Here is a 14,291-nt window from a genome sequence, read left to right as displayed (position 1 = left end):
AATGCATTGTGATATTGACAAATCATGTAATAAGCAGAGGCAAGTGTACCTAGCTAAGTTACAATATAACTGTGAGAAACATCTATTGTGAATTTCATTACAACATTGATCAAGTATATTTATATAAAGCACTTTATAGACAATATTGTCCTAATCATTTTTAAGTAACAAGAAATATTTAGTAATTGAATCTGGTTTTCCTCATGCCAAATTAAATCTCACTTTCTTCTTTTTCATTCTTTTAACAGATAATTATTGAGTGATCATTATGTGTAATCTTGTAAATTTTTCACCAATAACTTTTGTACTTTAAATGTCCCATGTTGTATTAAATCAGAGGTTGACAACTTCTTCAGTAAAGGATCTGATAGTTATTATTCTAAGCTTGTGGACCACGTGGTCTCTCTCTCAACTACTCACCTTTGTTGTTGTAGTTCTTAAGCATGGTAAATGAATGTGGTTGCATTCCAATAAAACATTATTTACATAAACAGGCAGGGAGCTGAATTTGACTTTCTAGATATAGATTGTGACTCTTGTATTAAACCAAAGATTGGGCCCTGGTAATTGATTATCAACTGATTAACACAAAGTTAAAAAGATATCTAATTTATCAGCTAAGCTCTACTAATTCAGAGGGAAGATCCTCTAACTGATGCAGACACAGAAGCAGATATAAACGTGTAGCATTTATGTAATAATTTTATTTTAAATATTACTAGGAAAATTTTATTCAAAAGCAACCCCCAAGTAGATCTATTGGCAAATGTCTTCCACTTTACTATGTTGAACAATTATTGATCTGTATTTGGTGAGTATTCCTAACTTCTCCCCACTGAGCTGCATTTATCCCTGGGTTGCCCATAAAACACAGTCATTACCTGTCCCGATTTCCGTAACTGTTGCAGTGACATAAAAGGACATGAAAAATCCAGAACGGTAGAGTTGGAAGACTTTTGTATTTACAATTTGAGAAGCACAACCATTTCTTAACTGAAAAATAAAGAGGAAGTATAATCAAAAAAAGTTAGGGGTTCAAAAGTCTCGAAAGAATATGGAGTTTTAGCACAGATACATGACTCCCTGAACCACCCCACGGCTCCATCTCACAAATTTGTTGAAATGATAAAAAAAATTACAGCAAAAAGGGGAGAAAGGAGTTTTCCTCAGCAATTAAAACAAGGCAAGGAGGTAATGTATATTTTTCAGATTTCAAGGATATTTTCTTGGAAACAATGTAGATGGGAACAAATTAAATGATGAAAATGGAACTGAATGATATTTTAAGAATAGGAAAATTAAAATTATCTTGAGAGGCACAAAGAAGAGATGGAACAGAAGCCCTCTTCAGATGTGTAACACCAAAACACTTTTCAAGGTAAATTGTTCATTTAAAATAAGGAAAAATCGACAGATAATCTCTCATCGGTCACATCACTAATTAGAGAAATATAGATTTAGCTATGTTTTAAAGTAAAAACTGTTTATTAATTCAAAATTTAAAATGTTAGAAGCATAGATCAATTTATTTGACTCTCAAAACTACCATAGGAGCTAGACATGAGATTTATCATCTCCATTGTGTAGATGAATAAACTGAAGCACAGGTAGGTTATATAATCTGCCCAAGGTCACACAGGTTGAAGGTAGTGCTGATAACTAGGCATTCTGATTCCAGAACATGTACCCCTCTGAATTATCAACTCTGATATCAACAACAACAAAAAAGATCATTTTACTTTGTCTAATTATTATGCAATCAAATGAAAAAGAATTAATAAAAAGTAATCAGAAGAACCTTAATTGCTTAGAAATTAATTAAAAAAACCATCTTTCAGGATTTCCTGAGTCAAAGAGAAAATATGAGGTAAATCAATAAGAATCTAAATATTAGTGTCAAGGAAAAAATGTTTTGCATCAAAATCTATGGTGTTAAACTGTGGTTAAAGCGAAATGTAAAACACTGAATGAGTTTTTAACAAAAAGAAGCAACTAATATAATTTTTAAAATCAAAAAAATAAACTAAAATTTTAGGGAAAAGAATTAATAAGATGAAAACTAAAATAAATTATTTAGTAACACAAAAATGATAATAAGAACAAAAATCAGAGTAAGACCAATAAAACAGATGAACCTTTCATGAGCATGATCTAGAATAAAGAGAGAGCAAAATTATAAAAGATTAGCCGCTAACACAACTGGATATTCATCTGAAAGAACAAAATTCTTATTTTAGAACATAATTGGAAAATGTTTTTAAATCTTAAAGAATATTTCGATAGCTACATGTACTACATAAAGGCAGGTAGGACATTAGCTAAGGCTGAGAACGCATTAATATTAGGAACTGTGATATTTCAAAAATACCAGACATGAAATCAATATTTAAGTAACAGATATGAAAAAAAATTTGCTTAGAGAATAGAAGGTAATATTTATAATAAAAGAAAGCTTCATTTTCACATGAATAAGAAAAACAGGGATAATTAAGAACTGTCAAAAGAAAAAAATCCAAATTGATAACAAAAATGTGAAAATATGCTCAAACTCACTAGTAATGGAAATTAAGACAAAATAAATTTGCGTCTATCAAAATGGCAAAAATTTCAAAACTCTTATGTATATTGCTGGCAGTAACTTGCGAAATACAGTATTCTCATATATTGTTGACAGAAATTTGAATGCTTAAAATTTTTTTGGACAACAATATACTAATATTTTAAAAATTAAATTTATGTATGATTCTATCTATCTATCTACCTACTTTGACTCAGGAGATCCACTCCAAGGAATCTATTCCATTTAAATAAAACCTGTCATATATAAAGATAGTTTTAGCAGATTGTTTATTGCCGTATTTTTTAAGCTGGGGAAAAAATAAAACATTAGCTGAGAGAACACCCATCACATGGTAAAATGGTTGATTAAATAACATTATAAGCACACCACAGGATAATGTGCTATTGATGTGGAAGAATTTCACTCAACCTTTCTTACCCTTCAATTCCTATCTAAAAGATAGGTTCCTGCCCACCTTTACCAAATATTGATATTTACCTAAAGGATGTTCACTAAATTTGGTGAATAACTTCAGGACAATCAGACTTATAATTCAAACAGTGTGATGTATACAAATTTCACTTTTGAACTCTAAAGGTGATCCTCAAAGACATGAGCAGATTTGTCCACTTAAGGTTAAGATGCTACAGATCAGGAAAGCAAATGATGGCTTCTAAAATAAACTTCAAATCTAAAGCAGCAAAAGCAGATACTCTAAACTGCAGATGTTTTCATGAAATTCTTTCATAAGGACAATGCTAGGTTGCATGGTGAGTACTATCAGGGATTCATTTATTTAAAGGATGATTAATGATTCTCCAGAGAAAGATCAGGGAGGTCACCTAGACAATATACAAAACAAGGGAGTCAATAAGATCTTTCAAATTCTAAAAATTCTATGAATCTATAAATGGATAACTATTTACATGGCCTAGAAAGTTAGCAGACTTGTTAAACATTATATTTTCTCCTCATTCTTCACCTTATCTAGGTGTATTCTCCATTATCTACAAAATGAAAATAGTGTTAAATATAGTGTTCGGTCCTTTTTGTAAGTAGAATCAAAGAGAAAACAATAAAGAAAATGAATAAGACTTTTTTTTTGGAGTAAAGATCCTGATCCATACCTGTACAATAAATTGTTCACATATTTCATTGTTGTCATTCTCACAATTTCTAGAGTAAACAAATTCTCTGCACACCCAGATTTCAGCTTTCCCTTGCACAGGTTGACCATAGGTGTACCTAGGGTGAGAAGGTGTACAGATAACTACAGATGAACACTACTATGGTAATATTTTATGGTCTTCTTCAGAAATTATATATGAAATCTCTAAACTATGACTACTCCAATGACCAAATTTAATTAGGAATCCTCATCTTCCCCACAGAATTTAGGTTAAATTAGGCATTAGATCTGTTAGAAAGATTCAGCTGCCTTTTTTTTTTTTATTTTGGTGAGAAAGATTGGCCCTCAGCTAACATCTGTTGCCAATCTTCTTCTTTTTTGCTTGAAGAAGATTGTTGCCAAGCTGACATCTGTGGCAATCCTCCTGTACTTTTTGTATGTGGGATGCTGCCACAGCATGGTTCAATGAGAGGTGCTTTAGGTCCACACCCTGGATCCAGACCTGAGAGCCCAGGGCCACCAAAGCAGAGCATGGGAACTTAACCACTACGCCATCGAGCCAATCCCCAGTTCAGCTGCTTTTTTAGGAGTCAAATTCAAGGTAATATAGAATCTAAAATCTCAGAGAATAGGACTTAATGATTAAATTGAGCTTTTAGAATTATATTCAACCTGGGGCTCTCCCAGTGGTGTAGAGCTAAGTTTCCACACTCCACTTGGGTGGCCCGGGTTTTGCAGGTTCAGCTTCTGGGCGTGGACCTCCACACCGCTCACCAAGCCATGATGTGGAGGCATCTCACGTACAAAACAGAGGAAGATTGGCACAGATGTTAGCTCAGGGACAATCTTCCTCATTAAAAAAAAATTATATTTAATCTGATAGAAGTATTATAAAAATTATTTGCAGGACTTTTTTCCTTTAGCAGAAAATAATATTTTATTTTTTCTTTATCAATATTTATCAATTTATCACTTTATCAATATCAATATTTTAAAAAATTCTCATTTTACCACTCAATAAATATAAAAGGTATGAATATCAGCATAAACTGGATATGCTTTGACAAAAAGTACAATCTCTTATGAAGTAGGGTTAAATAAATATCTCATTTTCTCCTAAAATATGCAAAAAACTGCAACATTAAAGGTTTAATCAAAGGCAAATAAAGTTGATTTGAGTTTTTTTTTACTTGAGGACTCCTTCCACAAAGATTTAGAAAAATAGATAACAAATGTGAAATTAGTATATAATAAAACCAAATATAATTAAATTTATTGATCACAATACTTTTTTTCTAATTGTTGGACACCAGTACATATCTGGTGTTTACATACATTATCTCATCTATTTTTCCCAATGACCTGGAGATGTATGTATTTTATTTCATTTTAGACATTAGTAAACAGATCAAGTAACTCACTTCACATTGTAATTGGTGGAATTAAAATTTAAACTCAGATCTTCCTCACTCCATAGTCCATGCTCTTTCTACTCCACTAATTTGTTTCTCTCTCTATTTAAAAATTCTTAACACTTCTGAGATTTTGATTCAACTCAAAGCACTAAATCATCTGTAAAGTAGACGCAAGACTGAGCTCAGGCCTCAAGTGTTATACCTGAACATATCTTATTTCTTCTTTTTACTGTCTTTTATTTATAAAATAAAACTCTTATAGTAGCATTATCTACTGGTTAACACATGTTCATGAAATATGTAGCTTAAATTTTCATACAGGTCAGAATCAACATTCTCCCTTTGTGATTTGAAAAGCTTTTGGTGGATACTAATGCAGTTTATTAAAATGTCTTTGCCTGTAGGCCAGTTTTCTTCCCTCTTAAAAGCTTGATTCATCTCTGAGGTTGTTTACTAACATAATCTAATTTGTTACTGTTTTCTCTAGGTGTTCCAAGCTAAATCTCAGGGAATACTAAAGAAACAATGCACAGACACAGTATTATACAACTTGAGATAGGCAACCCATTCACTGATGTTAACTTCTAGACATACTGATTTCATCATCTTGTTCTCATGGTCTGCCCAGAAATAACCTTGTAGGAAGCATAGCTCCTGTCTCAACTGGCTGGTCCTGCTTCAGGGTCTTATTATTGCTGATACTGATGTACTCTTTAATGTCAAATCTAAGTAGGCTATAACGTTAAAGAAATTTCAAGAAGTCCCAAATTCATATCAGCATTTAGCTTAGCAAGTCTTTTATGAAGGTGATACTTGATAAATATTTTGGTTTTTCTCATATGTGTGTTGTACTCTTCTAGCATACCATTGGGCAGACCTTAATGCCACAGACCATTTTGGCTTTGTGTAGGGTTTTTCTAGTGAAGCCATTTTAGGATTCTGGATTTTTTCAAGCTTATATTCATTATTCCATTATTTTTAACACAGATAATTTATAATCTCTCATCTATTATATTTACGAAACCCTGGCAAACATTCAGCTACTCTCCATTGAAACTCATAAAAATATTATGATTATTTTCCTAGAGTCCAAAGAACATTTTAAATACTATTAAAAAAAAAAAGAAGACTAAAAACTGGTTTCCAAGTTTCTTTGTGGCATCCTTGAGCACTCCCCATGTATGTTTATTAGACAGCCCGTTACCCAATGTATCTTTAACGTAGCTCTGAAAATATTCAAAGCAAGTAATTTTCATGTCATCAATTAAATAAACAGTGTTTAACGAATATGGCAATGTTAATATTTTTAATCATTTATATAAAGTATAACAGGGGTCTTGGTTAAGACAGTAGCTCTGAAGCCAAATAGCCTAGGTCTAAAGCCTAGTTCTGCCATCAAAAAGCTCCATTAATGTTGATAAGTTATTTCCATTCTCTATGTCTTACTATTTTTCTTTTTAAAATAGAGATGATAATAGCTCCTATCTCACAGCATTGTGGTGAGAATACAATAAATGTAGCATTTAGCACAGTCATTGGCACTCAATAAATATCAGCTATTTTTTGTTATTATCAGAAATTTGAGAAAAGTTATCACACTTTCAAAAAAAGAAAAAAGTATTAGAAATAATTTCATAAAAAGAAAATCAAAGTTTCTCAAATCATGTAGGAATTTTTTTACACTGAAGAGGATTCAAAGTAATTCACATTAAATTATTAAAATTGCATTTTTCCCATTAGGATATTTTCAACAGTTTATTTTCTTTCTTTCTTTCTTTCTTTTTAATGAAAACACTAATCATGATGAAGATTCAATGAGGCAGGTGCTTTGGAACCAGCTGCTGGAATTGTACAATGACACAACATATTTAGTGAGCAATATGGCGATCAAAAGACTAAAAGAATGTTACACATTTTGTCTAATTTGGAAATTTCATTTCTGGAAATCTTTCCTAAGTAAATAATTTTTAATTCAAAAGCTACTTCTTACACAGTTATATGCAAAAATATAGATTATAATATTATTTATTACTTGGAAAACAAAATGGACAGCCTACATGTTAAATAAAAGAATAGTTAAGTGGCTGTGGTATAGCCACATATAGATATGTTATGTTATGCAGCAAGGAATTGGAATTAGTGAAAAGATTGGCATAATATGGAGACATGTTTTCTTAATTCTAGTGGGTCAACAAGTATGACTGCAGTTGTGGAAAGTATTCATAAAAGATTAGAGGAAAATAAATCATAATATTAATGGCAGTTGGTAGAATTACTTATAGGTCATTTCTTATGTTTTTATATTTTTCAAATATTCTACAATGAGAACTCATTAATTCTCTAATAGTTTTATGGTAAGTATATAAATAATTAAAGTTACATGGTTAATCTAATTTCTCATTCTCTCTGAGTCTTGTATTGATCTGCGGAGTCATATCTCCTGAATAAATACTTACCTAGCACATGCATCCACTTGAAATTCATCATCTGAAATAGTTACTGTTTGTGGCACACTGACCTTAACTTCAAACTTTGGCAACACTGGAAATAAAGAAATATAATTCAGGCCCCACAATCCCCAGTAAGCAAAACTTACTGCAATCACGTAACTAAGTGTGCTTCCATGCACAACATTTTCTTATGTGTGCTTCTGTATAGACCGCTTTTCAATTGCCCCCGATTCTGTGGGGCACCAGTTAGTGATGGTGTCTCATTAATGATTAATTATTCTCTTTCTTTTCTTTTCCCTATTCTCAGAACTTCATATTTTATTTATTGTAATCTTTTAGATCCTTCCTAGAAGACTGTCTGGATTCTAGAAAATAAGATATTTCCTAGGGAGAAAAGGCAGATGTGAGAATAAGGATATGGGGCAAGGAGTGAGGAGAAAGAAAGGAGAGGTGATAAAGAAGAAAAGGCCAAGAAAAGAAGAAGGCAGAAAACCAAATCAAGCTTCACCTACTTTTGCCTAACTCTAACATAAAAGTTTTGTTCAGTCCTTTGAACTATTCATTTATATAGGACAATCATAAGTAGCAGTTGGTTACCATATCTATCAACAGTAAACTGGTGTGTCAACATCTTTTCTGAGTTTCTTTTCACAACAAGAGAGTAATCTCCAAACATTGGTTCTGAAGTCAATCGGAATGAGAGTTGGGTAATGTTTTGAAAAGAAGTCACGTTTCGCCATTGAAAAATCCTATTGTTTTGAGGATCCTAAAAAATAAAGAAGAAATAAAAACATAGGTCATACGAGAGTATTATCCTTTCCTTCCTTATTTTGGGTACTTTCTGTAATTATTGGAAGTAAAGCTCTACCATTTCATTGAACTAATATTTCAAATTGTAAAAACAACATAATTTCCTGAGGTATTCAAATTTAATCGTAAGGTATATCTCTCTTAAGACCAAAACAGATAAGAAAAAATAATCTATAACTAATGCTTTTGATTTTTCTGAACCAGAATTGCATAAAGAATTTAAAACACAGTGTTCATGCTCCAGAGTAGTGCTCTCCAAAATAGAGTGGACCCACATCAATAGGAGCACAAGGAGTTACTCTTCCTGACAAATACTTAGAAAGATTGTCACTGGTGTTTATTTGATCTGTAAGTAAGTTGGTAATGAATTACACACTGCATGCAGGGGCTGTTAAGTGGAAGTTCTACAATAAGAAAGGATTGATAATACCACCTATTCTCCTTTACTTGTTTTTAGCATATTGCAGCTTATGTGAGTCTGGATCAATAAATTTACTGATATCTTCAGGTTGTGATTGAAGAAATCTTCATAAAAAGATTTCTACAAAGAACCAAAAACATTATTCACTACTCACTTTTTTTTCTTTCCTCTAGAATAAAATCTAGAAAACTAAATCATATTTCCAGATTTCCTTTAAGTAAGGATATCCCACGTGACTGAGTGCTGACCAATTCAATTTAAGTAGAAGTCACTGGGTAGAAATTCTTTCTAAAAGAATCAGACTTAGATGGCATTGAAAACAAAACAACACACTGAGGATGGCATGGAGGTGAAGAAGAAGAAGCCTGGGTCCTTGGTAACATTATGCTGTTACTGTCCTAACTCTGAAGTGCCTATACTCAAATGTAGGGTTTGTGAAAACAATAAAACTTTTACTCATTTAAACCAATGTTAGTTAAGATTTCTGTTGTTTTCTATGGAACACAAGACTAGTTGAGTTATGATGTGATGATAATACTATTTATAGATTACTAATAATGCAGAAACCATGAAAATGGTTGACCTGCTATTTATCCCACTAGAAAGATGAACTATTTGTCATCCATATAACAAAGTAAAAAGCATTCAAATTATGAAGACAATTTGAAGTATGTATTTACACACATAATCATTAATGATGATTGACTAGATCTCAGTGTATTAACCTTCAGAATTAGTTAATAATAATGGTACACATTGTATGTAAGGATTAAAATACATATGTTGGAGTTGACTGATACAAATTACTTACTGACAGGCATAAGATTTCAAATAAATCTGAAAGCCACTACACTACACTAGAGATGTGAACTGGTAGAAGGAGAATCCATTGACCGTCTTCTGAAAACAAAGAGTCTATTTTATAATAATATCACCATCTACTTCTTTCCAAATTTTCAGGTGTTGTATGTTTTCTATTTCCTTAAAACAACATGTGGCTAAAGTATGATTGAGAAGGACCAGCAGCCAAAATTATGCAATTTTAAACATAAACCTCCTTTAGAAAGAGGCCAATTTTTATTTCCCATGAAACCCTGTTACTGTGTTTGCCACACAGTCCACACTTCAAGTGGCAGCCCCTTATTTAGATCTTTATTTGATGCCTTTCTTTGTGTTTGCATATAAAGATTACTCTTGCCCTTGTTTCAGTTATCTTAATTTCTAACTACTCATAGTGAAAACTAGACACACATCACTATTTATCTGAATATTTAAATAATGGGTGTGAAAGAGAAGATCTCTTACCTGAAGTGTGATTAAAGGAAACTGAAATAGGAAAAAAATGCAGGTTAATACTGTAATAGTGCATTCTTTGTTTGCCAGATATTTCATCACAAAATTATAGACTTAATTTAAGTGTTGAGACTTAGCCCTCAGTTCCCCTGAGGACAAAATTTCTATAGATAAAGATGCCAAGAAAATCCCAAATGTGAAAGGATCCCAAATCTCTTCTGGGAAGTGGAAAGCAGGTTCCATGCAACCCATTTTTTCTATATATGATGAAAAGATCTAAAGATGTATAAATCAACTCACTATAAAGGAAAGTTTTATGTTTAAATTTAATATTTAGCACTGAAGTTATACCTATATAGTGTTCCATGTTAGAACCTATTTCCGTACTTACGGAAAGCTTCCTGATGGCACTTTATATAGCAATGGATTTGTTTAATTTGTTTAAATTTCATTGTACCCTTAGGAATTATTGAACTCACCAAATCCTCAATAGGTATGAACTTGGTGTCCAGGGTCACAATACGAACTTGAACTAAAAGAAAAGAGGAAGAGGGGACAATATTTTTTCCTTCTTATTTCTCTCTCAGATATGATATCTTGTAAATAGACATAGAAATTAATTGCCTTGCTATTATAGAATACTGCACTCCTTTCTCCCCTCTCTGATTTGACCCTTTATGATTTGGGATTCATTTGGAAACATCTCTTACTGCATATTTGTAATTCCTCTGTCGATGGTGCTCCATTGTCACCAAAGCTAACACTAGCTACTGCCGCCACCAGAAGCTTTTACCCATAGATAGCCCGTAGAGCTATCTTAAAAATTGGTGAAAGAATTAGTCACAGAAGGACAAATGTGAAATATGTATGGCAGGAGTTAAACATAATTTTCCTGAAAAAATATATCCATGTTAGAAAACATTAAATTAATTTTGGCAGAATCCCAGAAAAACCATTTTAGCTACTTTTGTATACATACGTGTCATCACAGCATTTTAATGAGTCCAGAAAAGAGAATATAATGCAGCAAAAATCTCACTATATGAATTCTGTTTTAATTCTTTTCTTTTCAATAAATCATACAAATATATAATATTAGAACAAAACATGTAGATGCTGTCATCCAACCCTCTAATTTTACAAATGAGAAAACTAAAGATCTCAAAGATCAGAATTTACTTGCCAGAAGTCAATAATTTACTAACAGAGCCAAGACAAAAACCATACTCTTCTGAACCCTAGTTGAGTGTTATTTCTGCTACCTTTTACTTACAATAATAAAGAAAATAGAAGGGCTTTGCTTAGGTTATTAAATTTATGATTACTTCCACTGGTATGAATAATAGGAATAAATATCACTTATGGAGTCTGTGTGTGTTTGCTACCATTTCACATTGACTGTCTTACATTATTCTCACAATTTTTTTTACAAGTGGGACACTTATTATCGTCATTCTACAGATGAAAACACTGAGTCTAAATAGAGGTTTTATTAGCTTGCCCAATTGGTAAATTACAGAACAATAATTCAAAACAAGTAATTTTGCTCTATATCCCACGCTTTCAACCATGGTATTATGTAAGCCTGTCATTAGAATTGGTAAACAGTGAAAGAGGCATGCAAAATTTTAAGAAGCAAAGCATTCAATTACTGGACTTAGAGGGCATTATTTCATAATTGACCTGGACAGTCAGTAAAAATTCTAGAAATCCCTGATACCATAACAGTAAGAATATATTTAAGACTAAAACTGATGTGTTTGGATTGCTTTAAATTTGAAGAATGTGTTCCCAGGTCAACAAATGATACAAAGAAACCATGAATATTGACTTACCATTCTCTCCAGGTTTGTAGATGGGTTTATCTGTCTGCACAAAGGTTACCGTCTCTTCAGAAGCGAGTGCTACAGATCTCCTCTCAAAGATTTTAAGAGTATCTCCCTTAGCCAACAATGTCACAAAAGCCAACTGTTCAGAAGACTTCTGAGAAACCTGTTTATGTTAAAGAGTAGAGAATGGGAAAATTATTTTTAGACATTTAGTAAATAATGTCTTACTTTGGCTTCTCAGGCTGAGAGAACCTTCTAATCCCATTATTGCTTAATAAGAGACTTAGTGATCACTTATTACGATTAATTTATTTAGTAGGACAGTTTCTAACAAACTGATTTTTATGTCTTCTTGCCTCCTATTTTCTTTTTTTGTTGCCTTGAGTCCCAATTCTGCATCCCTTTACCTAGATTCTCCTTCCTCATATTGTTAAACAGCTGTCCTATCTAAAAAACCATACCTATGTCTTATCATCACTCCCTATAACAAAAAAGTGGCAATATTTTACAAGTTTTGTTGCATATGTAAAGTTTCCTTTTATATGTTGCCCCTCAGGAGCTCTCCAATTTTCCTCCCTAGCTTTCACAATTCATCCAAAATCAAGATTTATTCTCTCTCTAAAACTAATTTTGAGTAATAATTGTATCTTCCCATCTGAAGTTCTGAAATGTCAAATCCAGTGCCTCACCTTGAAATTTGCACAAGCATAGAAGTTATCCTCTTCCACAGACTGGTCAAAAATAGTGGTATTGAAGCCATCATATTCTAAGACAACACTCAAGGATACAGATTCATTAAGGTTTAAAAGGTGGAGACAAGCCTTTTCTGTAGAATGACTCTGCATCACAGACGAGATCCATAGGATATATTGCCTACGCAAAGAAAGTAACCAATACTCTAGAAAAGTGTAGGAGAACTACAGAACATTCATAAAAGCAATTTTAGCTCATTGAGATATTCCTGAAACATACATATTTTTCACAGACAGTATTACAATAAACTTCAGTATGCAGAGAGAGAGAGAGCTTGAGAAAAAGATGTCAATTCCCTTCATACACTTGTCTAAAATGTACAAGGCGAACCAGCAGTCTCAGAAGCCAAAATGGCAAAGCATAATCAAATTTTAACATGGAATATATTTAATAGGGTCACTTTGCTAGTACCTTAATATTAATAGAGAGTATAATATTCTCTTACGGTTTTGAAGCCACAGCAACAGCAAAATGAAGCAAAAAGGTGCTCAGAAAAATGGAGGGCACCATTTTATCCCAATGCCTGAACAATAAAGACTTAAGATAAATATTCTTTCTCTCTCTGTCTCTGTCTCTTTTTCTCTCTTATTGGAAATCAGCTGCCTCAGCTCTCCATTTTCTTTGCTTCCTTTTACTCTGCCTCTCTCTGTATACTGTTGCTTTTATAGTCACACACAATGAAAGATCAGTTATTCTGTGGAGCAAGTATCATGGGACCCACCAATCACATTTAGATAACCTCTTCCATTACTTCTCCTGGGGTGTCATTTTATATACAACTTCCTTCTTAAGTTCACTGGATGCTACTGTTTTTGGAATCAGGAGCACAGTTTGGGCAGGAAGAAAGAGAAAAACAAAGAAAGCTGTTGTGTGACACTTAGGAGTTCATTAGTTTGATTTAGCAAAATTTTCCAGGCTTCTGAGAGAAGTAGCATATCTGCTGTTGCTAAAACCCAGATGCAAAAAAAGAAATCTCAACATGGGCTCATTTTACATATAATTGAAACTAAGTTATTCTTTTATAATTTCATAATACAGAATATGACATTTAAAATGTTGGGATGCATTCAACATTTATTATGATTTTCTTAGTGAGATTTTCTTTACAATGTTCAATGTCCTTTTTGACAATAAATATAATAAGAAAAAAAATGAAGGAAAAGGAGATAAATAAATGTGTGAGTGTACATACTCACACTAGTCACTTCTTGGCAAAGAAGAAATTTAAAAATGCTTTACCATCATTTTGATTGCAAAACATTTCTACAAGAAAAGTGATCCATACCTAAGAAACAGGTAACCTCTTGACAGTATCCAGTGTGTTAATTCTCCCATTCATCATGTGTTTTTTTAAACATCCTTCACATTTCAAGTATTGATGGAGTTAATGCGTCTTGCTTGAAGAATGTTACATTGGATAATGAAAGACAGGAACTGGTTTCAGTCTTTTAGAAATAGGCCTGCAACATTGCAACAGCAAACACGAAGGAAAGAACAACAAACCAATTATAGTAGACGAGGAGGTGGAATGAAGGTAGGCAAATACAGGCAGTTATGAGGCCTAGGGAATGTGAGAACAAGGATCCCTTGTTGACTGCATTTCGTATTCCAAGGTAGAATTGTGTTCATGA

The 14,291-nt window shown here is 32.6% G+C and overlaps 1 protein-coding gene across 1 annotated transcript in view; it reads right to left on the bottom strand.

The window, feature by feature from the left end:
• Positions 1-13,170, bottom strand: part of LOC124249775 (ovostatin homolog 2-like) — a 44,477-nt gene extending 31,307 nt beyond the window's left edge. Inside the window, 9 exon segments of the mRNA XM_046681111.1 lie at positions 882-993; positions 3,688-3,805; positions 7,561-7,645; positions 8,152-8,320; positions 10,091-10,111; positions 10,558-10,610; positions 11,914-12,070; positions 12,597-12,780; positions 13,106-13,170. Of these exon segments, the coding sequence (XP_046537067.1) occupies positions 882-993; positions 3,688-3,805; positions 7,561-7,645; positions 8,152-8,320; positions 10,091-10,111; positions 10,558-10,610; positions 11,914-12,070; positions 12,597-12,780; positions 13,106-13,170 (964 nt within the window).
• Between the last annotated feature and the right edge of the window lie 1,121 nt (positions 13,171-14,291).

The sequence above is a fragment of the Equus quagga genome, chromosome 1 (assembly GCF_021613505.1).
Source record: "Equus quagga isolate Etosha38 chromosome 1, UCLA_HA_Equagga_1.0, whole genome shotgun sequence".
Classification (NCBI taxonomy): Eukaryota; Metazoa; Chordata; class Mammalia; order Perissodactyla; family Equidae; genus Equus; species Equus quagga.
Note: the sequence above shows the minus strand (reverse complement) of the source record. Positions and strands in the feature narration are given on the sequence as shown.